This window comes from Aspergillus sclerotioniger, assembly GCF_003184525.1.
Source record: "Aspergillus sclerotioniger CBS 115572 chromosome Unknown BO94scaffold_17, whole genome shotgun sequence".
NCBI classification, from domain to species: Eukaryota; Fungi; Ascomycota; class Eurotiomycetes; order Eurotiales; family Aspergillaceae; genus Aspergillus; species Aspergillus sclerotioniger.
The window spans coordinates 221,115-237,985 of NW_020291007.1; the positions used below are offsets into that span (position 1 = coordinate 221,115).

The window sequence follows — 16,871 nt, forward strand, 5'->3', positions numbered from 1 at the left end:
GATTGCAACTCGATGGGAGGACGTAGCGTGGAAGCCACTATGTAGTCGGGCTGTACTATCTAAGACTCGGACACGGGAGACCGGCAGGATGCAACGGAAGGCTTGGCAAGACGCGGGTTCAGAGGCCAAACCACGCAAGCCGGGCAAACCATCCATACGCGGTGCAGTCAGTCTTCAGCGATGAGTCTCGACGCAACAGATGCCTAACCACGTCGACTAATCTGTATGCTATAGCTACCTCTAGGCGTCCCTCTGACTGGTGCGGGACGCCATGCCCAGTGGATTGGAAGACCAACTATTCACTTGTGTTCGACCCTGCTCGCCGCGTTTAATCTCGCCGGCGGTATTCTACGCCAACCGACCTATAGTCTATTGCGCGCAAGAGACAGCGACCTGTCAGCTATAAAGAATAATTGGAATTGACCAAAAGTGGATCTTTAGACAGAGTCTCCCAGGCGAGCTAGAAAAGCATTCATGTCTGCTCGTCACCCCGCGCGCCCACGGCGCATCGACGACGCCCTCTCCCAACTTGTCGATTCCCTTACCCCTCCCCTCTCGCTTTCAGACATCAACGACGATTATGCAGATGACGCAGAAGATGCCCTCGCAGCGGCGGAGGAGAGACGACACCAGGAAATTCTCCAGCGCTCGTGGCGCATACTTGACACCCACACCAGCGCAGCCAACGACCCGGCTTCGCCATCGAATGCTCCGGGTCCAGGAATAAACAGGAGGGGGAGCTTAGCAGGTGGGGAAAATATCAACAACGCGTCGGATCTGATCAAACGGAAGTTGCTGCGCGAGAACGCGAGCCCCGATAAGGCCGTTCGATTCTCCAACCTATACTCGCGTTTGTTGACGCAGCCGGTCTTGTCGCAGAAATGGGCGATCTTATACCTTCTTTATCGACTCTCGAGTGCGGATGACCATGATGGATTTATGGATGAGGAGGGAGAGCCCCGAAGCCCCCTGGTAGAACCAGCGAATCTGCAGAACGTGCTCTGGAAGGGTCAGAGGGCAAAACAGGTTTGGGGGGATCAATCTGATGAGGAGGGCCCGGCGATTAGCTCGTCTGCATCTCAGTTGCCTGCTCGGATCGAGCGACAGGCTTCGATACGTCGGCAAGAAATGGTGGCAGATAAGGAACGAGAATCTGAGCATGACACTGGGTTACCAGCGGTGGAAAGGGCTCGCGAAACCCGAGTCACTCGGAGTCGGGCCAATACTGGGGTGAGAGAACCGCTCAGCGACGATCAAAGGACGATACAACCGGAGCCTACTAGCTTGGAGAAAGAACACCAGCCAACTGCACCTCTGGAAGATGGGCTCCTGCGTGATCTACCATTCAATCTACAGGGCTTGTCCTCGTCGAACCTACAATTCTCCTCGACCTCCACTTTAAAACTACCACCTTCACTACCTGTGCCGATGGTATCTCTTTTAAACTCCCTTGCAGAGCCCTGTCTCCTGTATCGTGGTTTATCGTCGTTCGTCGAGAGTTCAGTAGGTGGACTTCTCAGTCAGAGCTTGCGGGCAGCTCTCTCGAATGAGCTCCGTTCCTACCTAGGTCTAGTTGCCACGTTGGAAGGGGAGATTCGACGGGCGCTGGCCGCACCTGCGGATCCGAGTGATCCTAGGAGTGCCTCCAAGAGTGGTGTGACGTTGAAACGATGTGTTGTCTGGACGCGAGATGCAACAATGGCGCTGCGGCTGATGAGTCTTATTGTTGAAGAAGCCCAGAGTAAGCACTCTTGTACCGATGATGAATGGTATCCCCACTAACAGCGGTATCACAGACAAGAAAGGTGGTCAATTGATTTCCCTGATCCATGGCTTCTCGACTTCCCATGGTGACCCCTTTGTATGCGCTCTGGCGGAGAAGCTCCTTAACCATGTTACCCGGCCGTTCTACGACATGTTGCGACTTTGGATTTACGACGGCGAGTTGTCCGACCCATATAAAGAATTCTTTGTTGTCGAGCCGGAGTTTAGGCCCAGCACAGACCCGCGGCGGATTGCAACCAGTGTTTGGGAGGATAAGTATAAGCTCGACGATGAGATGGTACCCTCCATCATCACACAAGACTTCGCTAAGAAGGTGTTCTTGATCGGGAAATCATTGAACTTCATACGATACGGTTGTGGAGACTCGGGATGGGTTGAGGCCTACTCAAAAGAAGCCTCCAAAGAGCTGCGGTATGGCGATACAGCTACCTTGGAGTCTTCGATTGACAAAGCCTATAAGACCACGATGGCACGGCTGATATATCTCATGGACGAGAAATTCAAGCTCTTTGACCATCTTCGGGCGCTAAAGAAATATTTGTTGCTGGGACAGGGTGATTTCATCGCTCTGCTGATGGAGTCATTGGCTTCGAACCTGGACCGACCAGCTAATTCGCAGTACCGCCATACGTTGACTGCCCAACTAGAGCATGCCATTCGTGCTTCTAATGCACAATACGACTCCCCAGATGTCCTACGTCGGCTGGATGCCCGCATGCTGGAACTCAGTCATGGAGAGATTGGCTGGGACTGCTTCACCCTTGAGTACAAGATCGATGCCCCGGTAGATGTAGTCATTACTCCCTGGGGCTCCACTCAATATCTGAAAGTCTTCAATTTTCTCTGGCGTGTGAAGCGCGTAGAGTTCGCCCTGGGCAGTATTTGGCGACGATGCATGACTGGTGCTCGAGGTGTCTTGGGGAGCGTCAACGACAAAGTCGGGCCTGACTGGAAGCGGGCAAGGTGTGTGATCGCTGAGATGATCCACTTTGTTTGCCAACTACAATATTACATATTGTTCGAGGTGATTGAGGCCAGCTGGGACCAACTCCAGGCTTCCATTTCCAAGCCAGGATGCACGTTGGATGACCTGATCGAAGCACACACTAAATACCTCAACTCAATCACGCACAAGGGCCTGCTAGGCTCTTCATCCTCATTCAAGAATACATCTACCAACAAGCCGGAAGAGGGTTTCCTAAGCCAGTTACACCATATCCTCAAGATCATGCTTGCATACAAGGACGCCGTGGACGGCCTTTACTCTTTCTCCGTCGCAGAATTCACTCGCAGGCAAGAACTCAGCGCAAAGATCGAGACACGCACCGCGCAGGGTCGTTGGGGCGTTACCGAGCGCGATCTTCTCTCATCCAGGCGCACCCGAGGACACAAGGACTCCGTCTCGTCGTCCATGTCTCCCTCGGTGGCGTTTACACCAAACATCGGAAATGGCGGCGACGACATTGGTACCCCATCCTCGGTGCACCATGATCTATCCGCCGATGACCATATGCTTGCATCCCTGCGCGTCCGACTCCGGGACCTCTCAGCCGAGTTTCGTTCGCGACTGAACGTTCTCCTGGGCGACCTTGCCTACCAGCCTGATGTGGATATGCGGTTCCTCGGCGTGGTGATGAACTTCAACGATGTCTACGAACCAGTTCGCCGCAGAAGAACCGCGGGTACCAGTTCTCGCGATAAGGAAAGAGCGAGACGCAAGGCAGCCGCCGCCGCCGGGGCCAGTGCGGAAAGCAGCGCGTCCAAGGAGGCCAGGCGAGAGAGAAAGGACCCGTACGGAACGGAGAATAGCGGAAATGGAAGCGCAACGGGGCCCTAGTAGTCTCGTCTGCCTTATCTCGGTCGGTTTTATATCTACTTGAGGAGCATTTTGGTCTTGTTCACGGAGTCAAGGATTCGATTGGGATGGGAAGGGAAGGGAAGCGAAGCGAAGTGAAAACAAAAAGTAATGAAAGTGATGACGATCTCACGGGACTATACGTATAGAGATATCTCGCCATAGGTTGTATGTATACCAAAGCATAATATGTCAGTCGAATATATCCCATATCAATCTTTTACTTGGTATTGATAATTCCGATAACCAAAGCGGAGCGGAGCGGAGCAATCATTCGAGCCTTCCAAACCGTCTCCGCAACTCACGTGGAAAATTTCCCCCCAACTTTCTACAAACCAGCAAGAACAACCCATACACCAACACCACCCACCCATTGTTATTTTCTTTTAAAAACCTCTCCATTACGATCCGGGAATCCACGCGACTCGAATAAATCGCACCTTTACCCTCCTACAACACGAGTCCGGCACTCGCTCAATGTCGAGCACCCAATCGTCGCAGCACATCCCGGCTTGGAAAAAGATGGGTCCGAAACTCAAGAACGCTAAGGATACGCCTGTGGCGTTTCCTGAAGAGAATAAGGAGAATGCGAGCGTGAATAAAGATCAGGATAAGAAGCAGCGCAAGAGCAAGAAGAGACGTCTTGAGAATGATGATGATGAGGGGGTGAAGAATGACGGAGGAAAGGAAGATGCTGAGGCTTCGAAGAAGAAAAAGAAGAAGAGAGTGTCGTTTTCGGCTGGGTCGAAGGAATATGATGGTTCTGACGAGGAGCTGGAGCAGGAGAAGGAGCAGGTGAAGGATGATGCTAAGGACGAGAAGATTCCCGAGGATGATGATATTGCGGATGACGAAGGAGGGAAGGAGAAGAAGAAGAAAGAGAAGAAAAAGAAGAATAAGGATAAGAAGAAGGAGGGTTCAACCGAGGATGCTTCTGCGACACCGAAGATCCACGAAACGCCTATCCTTTCCTACCTGAGTCTTTATCACAAACATCGCTCGGCGTGGAAGTTTCAGAAAAATCGCGAGACGCATCTCTTCAAGCATGTCTTGTCACAGGAGCAGGTTCCGGCGCAGTATAATGCGGCTTTGCTTGCCTATTTGCAAGGGTTGAAGAGCGAAGGTGCGAAACTACGATTGAGGCAGATAGCGGAGGAGGTTATTAAGGCTGAGGCTGAGGCTGAGGATCAGAGTACTGCTGAGGAGACGGAAGAGAAGAAGGAGACCCCTGCGACGACAGATGCGCCGAGCTATGACAAGGCTGTTGCTGCTTTCCGGATACGCTTGTCTGCGGGTCAGGAGGATCTTGATAGCCAGGATATCGCCGGGCAGTTTGATGCTGATATGCTGAAGAAGATCGAGAACAGACGACGGGCAGAGCTTGTTCTGTTTGCTGTTAACGGCACGCTGTTCAATTACCAAAAGCCGAGGCCTCCTCCGCAGAAAGGAAAGAAGGCGCAGGCTCAGCCCGGCAAGAAAAAGAAGAAGAACCGTACTGCTTTCGTGGAGATCTCGAGCAGCAGTGAGAGTGAGAGCTCTAGCGACAGTGATAGCGACAGCGACAGCGACGATAAGAAGAAGACCAAGGCCAAGCGTACAAGTGCTAAAGCCTCCACACCTAAAGACAGCAGCAGCAGCAGCAGCAGCAGCAGTGATAGCGACAGCGATTAGACGCTGTTTCCGTCGGATTATCTGGATGTTTATATTCCTCTAAAATCTAGCAACTCTTATGGGAGGCCTCCAATGCGTGAATCTGTGCCCTAGTTCAGGAACGGTGCGTTTTGTTAGGGATTTATATGTATGATCATGGACAGTCATGAAGGCCGCTATAACCCAATGAATCACAACTCTGGTAGTCGCTTGCCGGTTGCTGCGCTACGGTGGATCACGATACTGGGACACCCAAGTTGATCGAATTATAAATGCATCTCGTAAGGATGGCAATGATGATACCTTAGTGAGCGCTATCATGCCCTAGGAGTTGTCATACTCATTCTGTGGAATACTAGCTTTCCCTCTTCTTTATACCCTACACTTACAAGATGTACTGAACTTCTTATCACATACGAATAGATATCCTTGCTTCCATCACTATCATCATCCATATGGAGGGATGATTGGAGGCTATGGAGTCAGATGGATGGAAAAGAAGATGTGATGATGGTCTTCAAGGTCTATGGAGTGGTAAGAGTGCGGGTCATAGTGTTTTGTACTGTGATCATACTGTGTTGCGTTTGGCGTGCTCAGGCCATGTCAGGGCTTTGAGATAGAAAGACAAATGTCCAATGCATGGCGAATTCTAAAACTAGATCTAGACTTCCTTCAAGAGAGAAATCCTATAAATTGAAGTGGATGGCGGCACAATAAAGGATACCGGAGAAGGCGGTGACGCTGGAGCTTACTCAAACGGGGCCCCAAAGCTTGAGCTCCGGCCAGGCACCCTCTGGCACGCGTCCTTTGCTACGTCCCTCCTCCCTCCTCCCCCGATCCTTCCTATCCCCCATCCCGATCTATTTCGCCTCGCTACTACATTAATCACTACCTCCTGTGTCTTCGATCCGACTTTGATCCATCGCCGCAATCATGTCTGGTAAGCCTCCCCGGAGTCGCTCGACTGGCCCGACGTCCATGACTTCATCGACCGACTGACACCCTTCGTGAGCAGGAAGTGCATATGACAGACACATTACCATCTTCTCAGACCAGGGCCGTCTGTACCAAGTCGGTAAGTGACCCTCCAAAGCCCACCGCCACCTCCCCTCTTTCCGACGACGTTCGAAGAGCCCCGACCACCGATCACGTTAGATCATCAAGACCGTCTACTCACCATCAATGTCCTCGGCGCTTAGAATATGCCTTCAAGGCCATCACCTCTGCCAACATCACCTCGCTAGGTGTGAGGGGAAAGAACTGCGCAGTGGTTCTGTCCCAGAAGAAAGTTGCTGTAAGATCGCTCCGCTGCCCGAGACGACATATCGGGCATCGTCTGATAGACACTCCAGGATAAATTGATCGACCCCTCCTCCGTTTCGCACATCTTCAGACTCTCCCCGTCGGTGGGCTGTGTCATGACTGGCTCCATCGCTGATGCGAGAGCAAGTGTTGACCGTGCTCGTGGTGAGGCGGCTGAATTCCGATACAAGTACGGCTACGAGATGCCTTGTGACGTCCTTGCAAAGCGTCTGGCCAATATCAACCAGGTCTACACGCAAAGGGTTTGTGTCACCTGTCTGAAAAACTAGCCCAGAATATTGGCTGATGGATCACGGTTTCTTTCTAGGCTTACATGCGTCCGCTCGGAGTTGCCATGACCCTGATCTCCGTTGATTCGGAGAAGGGCCCACAACTCTACAAGTGTGACCCCGCTGGGTACTATGTCGGATACAAGGCGACTGCATCTGGACCGAAGCAGCAGGAGGCGCTCAATTACTTGGAGAAGAAGCTGAAGAACAAGGATTACGCCGAGGGCAGCTGGGAGGAGGTTGTCGAGCTGGGTATCACGGCCTTGAGCAATGTTCTGAGCGTTGATTTCAAGAAGCACGAATTGGAGATCGGGATCGTCGGAGGACCACGAGCTGATGGCCAGGAAGGGACAGACATTGGTTTCCGGGCCTTGACGGAGGAAGAGATCGACGAACGACTGCAGGCCATCAGCGAAAAGGACTGAGCTGTTTTCATTTTCTGCACTGGGAGCATCCATGTTGGTAGACGCAAACGATCGATGAACATCATTTTTCTCTGACGCTCTATGCTGGCGGTTGTCTGACGAAACTCTATTCTCCATCCTTGTCGGTTGACTTGCTTTTGCACCCCTGTTTTACTTGACACCCAAAACCTGGAAAGCCCGCTTGCAGCTCTTGAGACCGGGCCCGGCGATCGGAAAGGCCCGCATTTGTCCTGCTTCTCTAAACCGGTGGCAAATGAGAATAAGCACGTCGGTGTGATAAAGTATGGTCTTTGCGATCTGACAGGCTTAGAGCGACGTCGTCCTATCTGCATGTTCCATGCTGCAGTGCTGATAACTAAAGAAAGAAACGTTTGAACCCGGATGATCAATGCAGACCAACGTCAGACGTCTCTAGGGCCTCGAACATCTGCAGGCGTTAGTACTACCTCGGCAGGCTTGCAGAGTGAGCTCTTTCACTGAGCAGCAACGTTGACCATGCTCATTGGCAGGAGAGGGAAAAAAGTTGCCACCGACGAGGCCGGGACGGAGATTCTGCTCGTATTATGTAGCAATGTGACGGACTCCATCGATAATAGTCGAGTACTAGTAAACAGTAGAAGGTGAGAAGGTGGAAGATCCATCAAATGGTGGAGGCAAGCCTGAGGCTGCGGTGTTTGCTTTTCCATTTTCAGCTGGTTCACTAGCCGCTCTGTGGCTGAGCTGGAGATGGGCGTGTGTGTGTGGCTTTCGTTCTCGGCTTGGTTGCTCGTTCCTCTCCGTCCATCACTGGCTTCTATTGTCTCTCTACCTTTCTTTCTTTCTCTCTGTCTTTCTCCGTCGTTGCCTGGCTGTCCACCGTGGGACCAAACGGTGCCTGAATCTAAAACGAGTCAGTGGAAAAGTCAATTCTCTGAGCAGTTCCCTGCTCCTGCAGTCGGGTTATCCTGTTCTGGTCGATATCTCCGGTCCCAAGCTGCAGCTGATCTGAACTATGAGCCACTAGAGTGTGGCGTTTACCGAGGGTGGATGACCCCCCAGCTGGCTGTACTCGCGCTTCTTTTTTAGTGCCGCCAGCAGATTCCCGTCATGACGGTCCCCACTGTGTCTGCAAGATGACCCGAGATCCAGCACCCCCTCCAGAGAGGGAAAATTCAAAAGAAAAACCCGAAAAAAAAAAAGAATTATATTGTGGCATTAGAGGATCCCACTGGTGCGGTACTGTGACACATGCGGCGATGTATCACCCTTCCGGCCACAGTCCAGTGAGTCCACCCAGCCAGTGGAGTCCTGTCTGGCCCGATCTTAGACTTGGCTTCGCGCTTTGGATTTTCTTTTTCAAACCATACCCCCCTGCCTCGTCTGATGTCGCCGGTTTCCGTGACCCATTTTGTGTATATCTCATTTCGTTATGCATGCAGGCCCATCAGCATTGACCCCCCTTCCTGGGCCAGCTGCTTAGTCTCGCGCTTAGATATCAGCCTTAGATCCATTCACCGTGGGTGGACATCCCAGGCCCTTTCGGACACATGGCTCTCATGGGGCCTGTCTCCTACTATTGATCCACAATGGTTGCCATTATCCAGCTGCAGTCCCGAGCTGTGATGGTTTCCTTTCTCCATCAGCATCCGTCGGTACAGCCAGCCACGACTGAAGATGATGATCCTCTTTCACCAAGTTCTCCATCACCGAGCTGATGGCTCATCGTCGTCAGAAGTACCCATGGCTGAACGTTAAGCTTAAAAGGATATCCCACCCTCGGCTCTGAGACAAGATATTAGATAAAGCAAACGCTCAACCCAGCAACATAGAAAGGTCGCCTTGTCTCACTTAATCAATTGACTTGACCATTGCTCTATCCTTTTATCTATCCATCTTGAACATAGTCCCATTGCCGGCCATCGTTCATTCCTACGTCCCCTTGGTTGATCATTTGGAGGCAATCCCAAGCTACCAGAACTAGCAATGGCCGACGGACGTAAGTATTGGTTTCCTTTTCGTTGAGTTTCTGTGGTCATTGAGATTGACATGTCGCAGTCAATCAAGCACGTGCCCTGCGGGTTGCAGAGATCATAAACGACTACCGAACTCTACTTGTGCATATCTCTCAGCAAAACGTCCAAATCCCGAGCGAGGAAGCCAACGAAGAGGGCTACAAGGCGATCAGAGAAGGCCTGGCTGCCGCACAGGCATTGATGTCATCCAACTACAACCCCAGCATGACACCCACCCAGTCCAACGTAGAGACGGAAAAGGCAGAACTACAGAGAGTCATTCTAGATGCCAGTGCCCGGCGATTCCAAGCCCATCGCATCTATCTCCGGGTGGCAGCCGCCAGAAGATGGGCCATCAATCGCCAGAACATCCTACGAGGCCAGCGTGCAGGACCCCAACATGCTGCTCAACTTAAGACCGTGAGCAATACCTTCCGACAGGTGAGTCAAGTCCCAGGCTGTCTAGTTTCTGAGCAATTGGTTGACTGGGGATACAATAGGAGATTACACAAGTAACGGATCAGTACGTTGTTGCTGATCTCCGGGCAGCCGACACGCGGTCAGGCCATTGGCTGGCCGATGATCCTGCCCTGCCCATGATCCTTGCCTGGATTCGTTCTCACCCATAGAGTGTACGATCCACGATATGCAACTTAGCACCCTGGTGATTCCGGCAACCAGGGAGGTTGCAATGTACGGATATGATGTTCTAAGCAGTTTCGGGACTACGGTACCACCTTTCTTGATTATTTTGTTATACCCTTTTGGGCGGCATGTTATTGGTGACATCTGGGCGCAGGCCGCCTTGCTGTGCACTTTGAGGGAAAGAAAAAGCTCTATGATTTCCTATGATTCGTCTCCTGTGTTCTTTCTTTTTCGTTTCTTTTTCGGCTTCCATTTCGGTCTGCTGCAGTGTTTGATTTCCTTTCATGTCATGATATCCCCTTGAGTGATGGTTTACGCTAGATGCGATCAATTCGAACTGCCAGCGCGGGTCTATTTTCTACATGGTATTTGGTATTTTCTTTTTCTGGGTCTTATCACAGGAAGGTTCTCCGGCTCTTTCTATTTTCGGACTACGAACGGGGAGTTGCTGCCTTAGAGATAGACTACTAATGCAACTCCGACGGTTTCTCCAATATTGACGGATCAATTTTCCGCTCCCCGGAGCTGGCCGACCAGTCTAGAGATGATAGTTACATGTTTAGTTTACATGTTAGTCGGATGTCGTTGGGGTGATACGGGAGCCCCTAACCGAGAGCATTAGTACCTACTATGTACGACCCAAACCACGCACGAGGGCAAGGGCTGCTTTACAACACGCCACAATGATGTCGAAGGGGACGGATAGCGTGTGGCTTGCCAGTCGTTTCCTGTCAACCGGTAAGCCCCTCCCCGGTGGACCCGACGGATAGTGGAGAAGGTTGAATTCTCATTTCTCATTGAGAGTCGAACCTGAAACAATCACTCTCCGTTGCCCGGGACGGGACCGTCTCAGTTACCACATGGTATTAGGTATATATGGTACTAGATACTACTATGTACTATAGTAGGGTTCGGCGGGAAACAACCTACCAGCTGAATTGCTGCCATCAGAATTTTCTCATTGGCGTCAAATGATTAATCTCGGGGGGGCGAAACGCTCTGACCGGAGCATCAAAGACGAAACGAGATCCCGACCACACCACCAATGACAGTCGTCGGAGATACCGATGTGCATGGGTCGATGCTAATATTTAGTGCGGTTAGTCGAAGACATCCCAGCTGAACCCGATGGGGCGGGGGACCCATGCTGCATGCGCCTGAGAAGCAAAATGGACGGGATGAATCATGAAAGGGCGGTTCCATCAGATCGGTCCGTCCATGACTCCATACTACAAGTCTACAAGTACTACTATCTACTAGTAGGTACTCATCATAACGCCAGTCAGAAAAATTTTCATCGCCAGTGGGTCGAGGTATCTACACAGTACACAGTACTGTAGAGGTCGGTGGGATCGAAACAGTGGCCGTGCAACCGTGCCCTGCAGTAGCTTATTTGAAGGTCGTACCCGCCAATCAGATTCCCGGCTCTGGCCATCGAAGGCAAAAAAGGTCCCAAGGTTTCAGCTGAGCATGTCCATGACTCTATGTAAGGGGATCCACTGACTTTCTTAATCCTGGCCTGTTAAGGTTCCTCTCGGAGTTGCTCTCCGTTCCTTGTGCCCGCTCGGCTTAGCGATCAAGATCATCAAGGTGATGACCCTTCCCGGGGTGAAGAATGAAGGTTGACGTCTCGTCTCGCCTGGTCATCGGCCGGTCGGCTCTTGCTTGGGATTTCTCCAATTTTAGACCACGAGGGTGCAGTACTAGTGTCATCTGCCACGTTCGGCCATGATATCCATGCATATTCCTTTTTATCCTGTCCTCCTTCCTCATTTGATAATTTAGACTATTATCTAGTACTGCTCGGGAGATGCTTCATTGCCATTAGTTGCAACCACTATGGAGTTTTCCCTGTTTCCCCGTGCGTTGACCTGAACGGGGATGGCGACGTGACAGGGTTGCCTCCCACAGTCCGCATCAAGCAGAACAATGCATCATGCGCTCTGGCCACTTTCAGTCCCAAGCACTTGGCTTGACCGGAGCCAGTCATCCTTTGCTTCCTTGCCTGGCGATACTTTGGGGCAGCGCTTCGTTTCAGAACATTCTACCTCTACGGTTGCTTCTACCCCAATGTCACCCACGGTCATTCCGAGGCGGGGGAATTGTAACCTCAGCCCCCGTGATATCTTCGGCAATGCGGACTATCTCGAGATACATCATGCGCTACGTTTCTCTCTCCAAGATGTCATCCGGATTGATATGCGGCTGGGACGATCGACGCAAGTCTGGGGCTTGGATCGTCGAACCAGGGTCCTTCCCCGGCAGCCTATCTACTATACTATGTTCTCGTGACTAATAGTCAGGCACCTATCACTTGAGGGGCTGTAAGCGTCCTCATTCTAATCCATCCACTCGGATCTCTTCTATTCTCCAGGATGGTCGACTTGGAGGGAAGCACGCGATGTAGTGTCGTAGTTACGGAGGCCTATACTGCCAGGAACCCTCCGGTTTGGGGGTAGAGCATGGCGAGGTCAGACTGGAAATGACCGACGCCACCAATTACACCAATTCGGTTTCAAAGGGACTTTACAACTCCAACTCAGAGTCGCTGTCCCCTGTCAGACCAAGGTATATATTTGCCTCTTTCCATCGTGTCCAGCAGTTTCACGATATCCAAGCCCGCCACTTCTTGATTGTTACATAAGCGGAGACTATTCCGTGCCGACCAGCCCGCCTTCCGCAGCCGCAGTTTGCACCGCCGCTATCGTATCCTCAGAGCCAATCACACACACCCTCGGGTGGTGGTTTATTTATATACTTAGTGCCAAAGGCATCAGAAGTCGTGATCTAAGGCAGGTACCACCCACCCCCTGCAGGTGTCCTTTTCGACTTAGCCTGACTTGCTTTTCTTACCAGCTCTTTTTGCTGGTAAGTAGGACCAAGTATCGTGTCCCAATGGCCTTCTCTCGTTTGATCCACTGTCTCGTACTTCTCATCCTTGTCCTTGTGCTCTCGGTCCGGTACCTTTGCAATAACGCAGCTGTTCTTCCGCTCCAGCCCAACCCCGTAACTAGTATCGAAACGAACGCATCCACTCCAGCCATGTCTACCGGTCTGAAGTCAGTGGCGTATTTTGTCAATTGGGTGAGCATACATATACTTTATATTTGTTTTCCTCAAACCAGCCCGTTTAGCTCTGACGCCATTCCCAGGCGATCTACGGCCGCAACTATAACCCCCAGGACATTCCGGCCGACAAGCTGACTCACGTGCTATACGCATTTGCCAACGTCCGACCAGAAAGTGGTGAAGTGTAAGCTCTCCACTCTCCTGCAAGGCGCTTGTCGTCTCCCACCAAAGCTACCGTTTTCGCCACCCCCATCAGCCGCACTGACTCTCGCCACAGTTATTTATCCGACACTTGGTCAGACATCGAGAAGCATTACCCCACGGACTCTTGGAATGACGTGGGCACCAATGTGTATGGCTGTGTCAAGCAGCTGTTTCTGCTGAAGCAGCAGAATAGGAAATTGAAGGTCTTGCTCTCCATTGGAGGATGGACTTATTCACCCAATTTCGCCCAGGCGGCTAGCACTGATGCTGGTCGGGCTAAATTTGCGGAGACTGCCACTAAATTGGTCACTGATCTTGGGTTCGATGGTACATGGCCAGTCTTGAGGCAGAGTGGAACTTGATTGGCTGATGCTGGAGATTGCAGGTATTGATATTGATTGGGAGTACCCCAAAGGTTAGTCCGGAGGGGTGGAGATGCTTGATCAGTCAGATCGGGACTCTAACGGATATCCATAGATGATACAGAGGCACAGAATATGGTCTTGCTACTTCAGAAGTGCCGGGAGGTAAATATTCGCATCATAAAAGTCTCCCGGTGTGTGCATATGCACTAACCTTGTCTAGACTCTGGACGCAACAGCTGGTGCGGATCGAAAGTTCCTCCTGACCATCGCTTGTCCAGCTGGTAAGTGCACGGGATCGATTTCGCGCAGATTACTGGTTACTAACTCATGTAGGACCTGATAATTATACCAAGCTTAAGCTGTCGCAGATGACGCCTTATCTGGACTTTTACAACCTGATGGCTTACGACTATGCCGGAAGTTGGGACACTGTTGCCGGCCACCAAGCGAATCTATATGCCTCAACTGACAAGCCAGCATCGACCCCATTCTCCACCAGTCAGGCCGTGAATTACTACATGCAGACTGGCGGGGTTCCTTCGTCCAAAATCATTCTGGGCATGCCGCTGTATGGACGTGCCTTTACCAACACCAACGGACCCGGCACCGCTTATTCGGGAGTCGGAGAAGGAAGCTGGGAGCAAGGTGTCTGGGACTACAAAGCCCTCCCCAGAACGGGAGCCACCGAATATGTAGATGCCACCCTGGGTGCATCCTGGAGCTATGATCCCACGGCACGCACTATGATCTCCTATGACAATGTGGCCGTGGGCGAGATCAAGGTGAACTACATTAAGCAGCTTCAGCTTGGTGGTGGAATGTGGTGGGAGACCAGCGGCGACAAGGGAGGCAAGACCGCAAACAAATCTGACGGCAGCTTGATTGGCACCTTTGTGGAGGGAGTTGGGGGTGTGTCGATGTTGGATCAGTCGCAGAACGTTCTTTCCTACCCCGAAAGCAAGTATGACAACTTGAAGAACGGTTTCCGGTAGACCCTATTGATACCCATGTCTGTCTGGAGTCCAGCATGTTCTTTCGTTTGAGCACACAGTTATTCTACGAGCTAGGTAGACTAGGTTGAATGGAGGCGGTTTCGAATTTTTTTGATTTCTCATTTCAAGGCACTATGGAACGATCAAAGCGCACACGTTCCATCCCTCATCCACCAAATATTCACGACCGACATTGCTAGGCGTTACCGGAAAGAAGACAGGGCGGAACGATCAACAGAGCCCGCTTATTTGGACTCGTCGAAGACGTAGGTGAGGTGGCACTTTCCGCAGTACTGGCGGTTGTGCATGGCAGCCATGAAGATACCGGCACCGCACTAAGAGGGGAGTTAGTCAACTGCCAACCACAACGCCAGAGCGGTGAGTAAAACATACCTCGGGGGAGGGGCACTCGCGGCGAAGACGCTCGATCTTGCCATCACCGTCGACCTTGTAGTACTTGAGGACGGCAAGCTTGGTCTTCTTGTGCTTGTGCTTGATCTTCTTGGGGGTGGTGTAGACCTTCTTCTTGCGCTTCTTACCACCACCACGCAGGCGGAGCACCAGGTGGAGGGTGGACTCCTTCTGGATGTTGTAGTCCGAAAGAGTACGGCCGTCCTCGAGCTGCTTACCAGCGAAGATCAGACGCTGCTGGTCCGGGGGGATACCCTCCTTGTCTGAGTGATCTTTAGACATGGCCCCATGATGATTTTGTTCATGGGATGCAGGTGTGCTTACCCTGGATCTTGGACTTGACATTGTCGATGGTGTCCGAGGACTCCACCTCGAGGGTGATAGTCTTACCCGTAAGGGTCTTGACGAAGATCTGCATCTTGATGAAGGTCTGATTTCGGGATTTTGTTAGTTGATGGCTTCTCCTGCGTTGTGCCCGGCGGGGAAGTTCGACATCATCGGCGTCATCCTCGTTCGCTTTCCCAGTTCTGCATCCTGCGAGCAGCGTCGCCGAGTTGATGCATTATGGTATTGTGAAGAATAGGACGCAGATAGACCGTATCTCCCTGCTTAACGGCATGGGTATAGGGCGATCACTCACCTCGACAAGACTTGTCTTCCTAAACCTTCGACGATCGTGGTGGAAAAATATGCTCGGTGGAGGGCGCTTCGTTAAAATCGGTTGTGTGGTCACGTGGTGCCATTGTTGCCGAATGGGGCGTAGTGCGAGCTGGCCTCGGATAATCAGCCCTCCGGGTCTTCAGTCATGTGATGGGGATTTGGCTTCCGAGGTCACGGGATGTGTTGCCGGCTACGTCAGTTAGTGCCTGGCGATATAGGCATCCACACGGCCCGGCAAAAGCCAAAAGCAGGCACCAAGATCCAGCCTCAGCTTCGGCCTCGTCACGACGTCAAGTTCGTCATCGTCATCGTTGGCGCCTCCCCCTCGGCTGCAAATTATTGATCGAATAGCACCCGGATGGGCGTCAATTATTTACGAGCTATTGCAGAGACAGGGTGAAATAATGTTTCAAACCCTCACAGACCACAGGTCGCCCCCCATCCTTGAAGGATGGCGATAGTCGATAATGGAGATAGGGTGGTGTCTGGACCGCTAGGGGAGCGCGAGAACGAGCTCCTTGCAGGGGCGACTAACCTGCGGGATCGCAGCCTTAATTGCGTTTGGACCACTGGTTGCTGCTGGCTGCTAATGCTCCGTGCTGGAACCAGGGCGCGATCCACTGCGCTGGCCAAATCGCCGGCTCCATGCCAAGGGGCGCTGGTTGTCCTGACGCCTCAGCCGCCCCGCGTTGCTAGGCCAACGCCGCCATTGTTGATCTGAACCGTGGGCGATAGATCGGGATAGCTTCATCATCTCCATCCACCTTTCCCTGGTTCCCACCTCTAAATACCCAAGACTCCCTTGGTCTTGCCTCCCGTCTTCCTCCCCATCAATCCAGGTGGTTCAATTCCTTCATCCGCGCGCAGGAAGCTTCTTAAGGCTTCGATTGCGTCTTCGTCTGCGTCTCAGAATTTAGATAGACGTCGCAGCTCCTACTTTGCATAGATCTAGCGCAGAGACTGCGTTAACCTACTGACTCCTGCGTTGCCTTTGCTCTTGTTCCCTCCTCCTCCCTAACCTTTCCTAGCGTGAGTGGTTTTGTTCAGCAGTTCACCGACTGACACCATTGCAGGGCGGTTCGTTACCATCTTGTCGGCCCAGCCGTGTGGCTAGCATTGAGTGAGGTTGGTACATCGTCGCTGAATGCGACTGGCGCAGGGGCTGTGCAGAAAGCTTACACCTTATCAAATCCTCCAGATCCAACCGAGAGGTCTGTCAATTCGTCG

The 16,871-nt window shown here is 52.0% G+C and overlaps 5 protein-coding genes across 5 annotated transcripts; 4 read left to right on the top strand and 1 right to left on the bottom strand.

The window, feature by feature from the left end:
• The first annotated feature begins 166 nt into the window (after positions 1 to 166).
• On the top strand, positions 167 to 3,839 carry BO94DRAFT_494239 (tubulin gamma complex associated family protein). Its single transcript, XM_025609223.1, has 2 exons — positions 167 to 1,741; positions 1,797 to 3,839. Exons 1-2 carry the CDS (start codon positions 475 to 477, stop codon positions 3,620 to 3,622), a joined length of 3,093 nt encoding a protein of 1,030 aa, XP_025466470.1. The 5' UTR covers positions 167 to 474; the 3' UTR covers positions 3,623 to 3,839.
• A 278-nt stretch (positions 3,840 to 4,117) lies between these two features.
• BO94DRAFT_468295 (N-terminal nucleophile aminohydrolase) lies at positions 4,118 to 7,307 on the top strand (the record flags this gene model as incomplete). Its single annotated transcript, XM_025608240.1, has 6 exons — positions 4,118 to 4,832; positions 4,881 to 5,234; positions 6,306 to 6,365; positions 6,490 to 6,584; positions 6,643 to 6,855; positions 6,921 to 7,307. 6 exons carry the CDS (start codon positions 4,118 to 4,120, stop codon positions 7,305 to 7,307), a joined length of 1,824 nt encoding a protein of 607 aa, XP_025466471.1.
• A 1,618-nt stretch (positions 7,308 to 8,925) lies between these two features.
• BO94DRAFT_102754 (uncharacterized protein) lies at positions 8,926 to 10,244 on the top strand. The gene is made up of 3 exons (XM_025605467.1): positions 8,926 to 9,282; positions 9,342 to 9,739; positions 9,799 to 10,244. The coding sequence occupies exons 1-3, from the start codon at positions 9,270 to 9,272 to the stop codon at positions 9,925 to 9,927; spliced, it is 540 nt and encodes a 179-aa protein (XP_025466472.1). The 5' UTR covers positions 8,926 to 9,269; the 3' UTR covers positions 9,928 to 10,244.
• A 2,594-nt stretch (positions 10,245 to 12,838) lies between these two features.
• On the top strand, positions 12,839 to 14,573 carry BO94DRAFT_557367 (glycoside hydrolase family 18 protein; the record flags this gene model as incomplete). The annotated part of the gene is made up of 7 exons (XM_025613923.1): positions 12,839 to 13,027; positions 13,096 to 13,196; positions 13,290 to 13,543; positions 13,602 to 13,631; positions 13,694 to 13,743; positions 13,802 to 13,862; positions 13,915 to 14,573. The coding sequence occupies 7 exons, from the start codon at positions 12,839 to 12,841 to the stop codon at positions 14,571 to 14,573; spliced, it is 1,344 nt and encodes a 447-aa protein (XP_025466473.1).
• A 94-nt stretch (positions 14,574 to 14,667) lies between these two features.
• Positions 14,668 to 15,655, bottom strand: BO94DRAFT_536113 (ubiquitin-ribosomal 40S subunit protein eS31 fusion protein). The gene is made up of 4 exons (XM_025611940.1): positions 15,625 to 15,655; positions 15,309 to 15,414; positions 14,967 to 15,247; positions 14,668 to 14,908 (listed from the first exon to the last, which is right to left on the bottom strand). Exons 2-4 carry the CDS (start codon positions 15,400 to 15,402, stop codon positions 14,819 to 14,821), a joined length of 465 nt encoding a protein of 154 aa, XP_025466474.1. The 5' UTR covers positions 15,403 to 15,414; positions 15,625 to 15,655; the 3' UTR covers positions 14,668 to 14,818.
• Between the last annotated feature and the right edge of the window lie 1,216 nt (positions 15,656 to 16,871).

Bases quoted from the DNA above. Each gene is read 5' to 3' on its own strand.
- BO94DRAFT_102754 (XM_025605467.1), top strand. The intron at 9,740-9,798 runs GTGAGTCAAGTC...GGGATACAATAG, and splicing joins TGAGCAATACCTTCCGACAG to GAGATTACACAAGTAACGGA.
- BO94DRAFT_536113 (XM_025611940.1), bottom strand. From the start codon at position 15,402: ATGCAGATCTTCGTCAAGACCCTTACGGGTAAGACTATCACCCTCGAG. The intron at 15,248-15,308 runs GTAAGCACACCT...AAGATCACTCAG, and splicing joins TGTCAAGTCCAAGATCCAGG to ACAAGGAGGGTATCCCCCCG. The intron at 14,909-14,966 runs GTATGTTTTACT...CTCCCCTCTTAG, and splicing joins GCGAGTGCCCCTCCCCCGAG to TGCGGTGCCGGTATCTTCAT.
- BO94DRAFT_494239 (XM_025609223.1), top strand. From the start codon at position 475: ATGTCTGCTCGTCACCCCGCGCGCCCACGGCGCATCGACGACGCCCTC. The intron at 1,742-1,796 runs GTAAGCACTCTT...GCGGTATCACAG, and splicing joins TATTGTTGAAGAAGCCCAGA to ACAAGAAAGGTGGTCAATTG.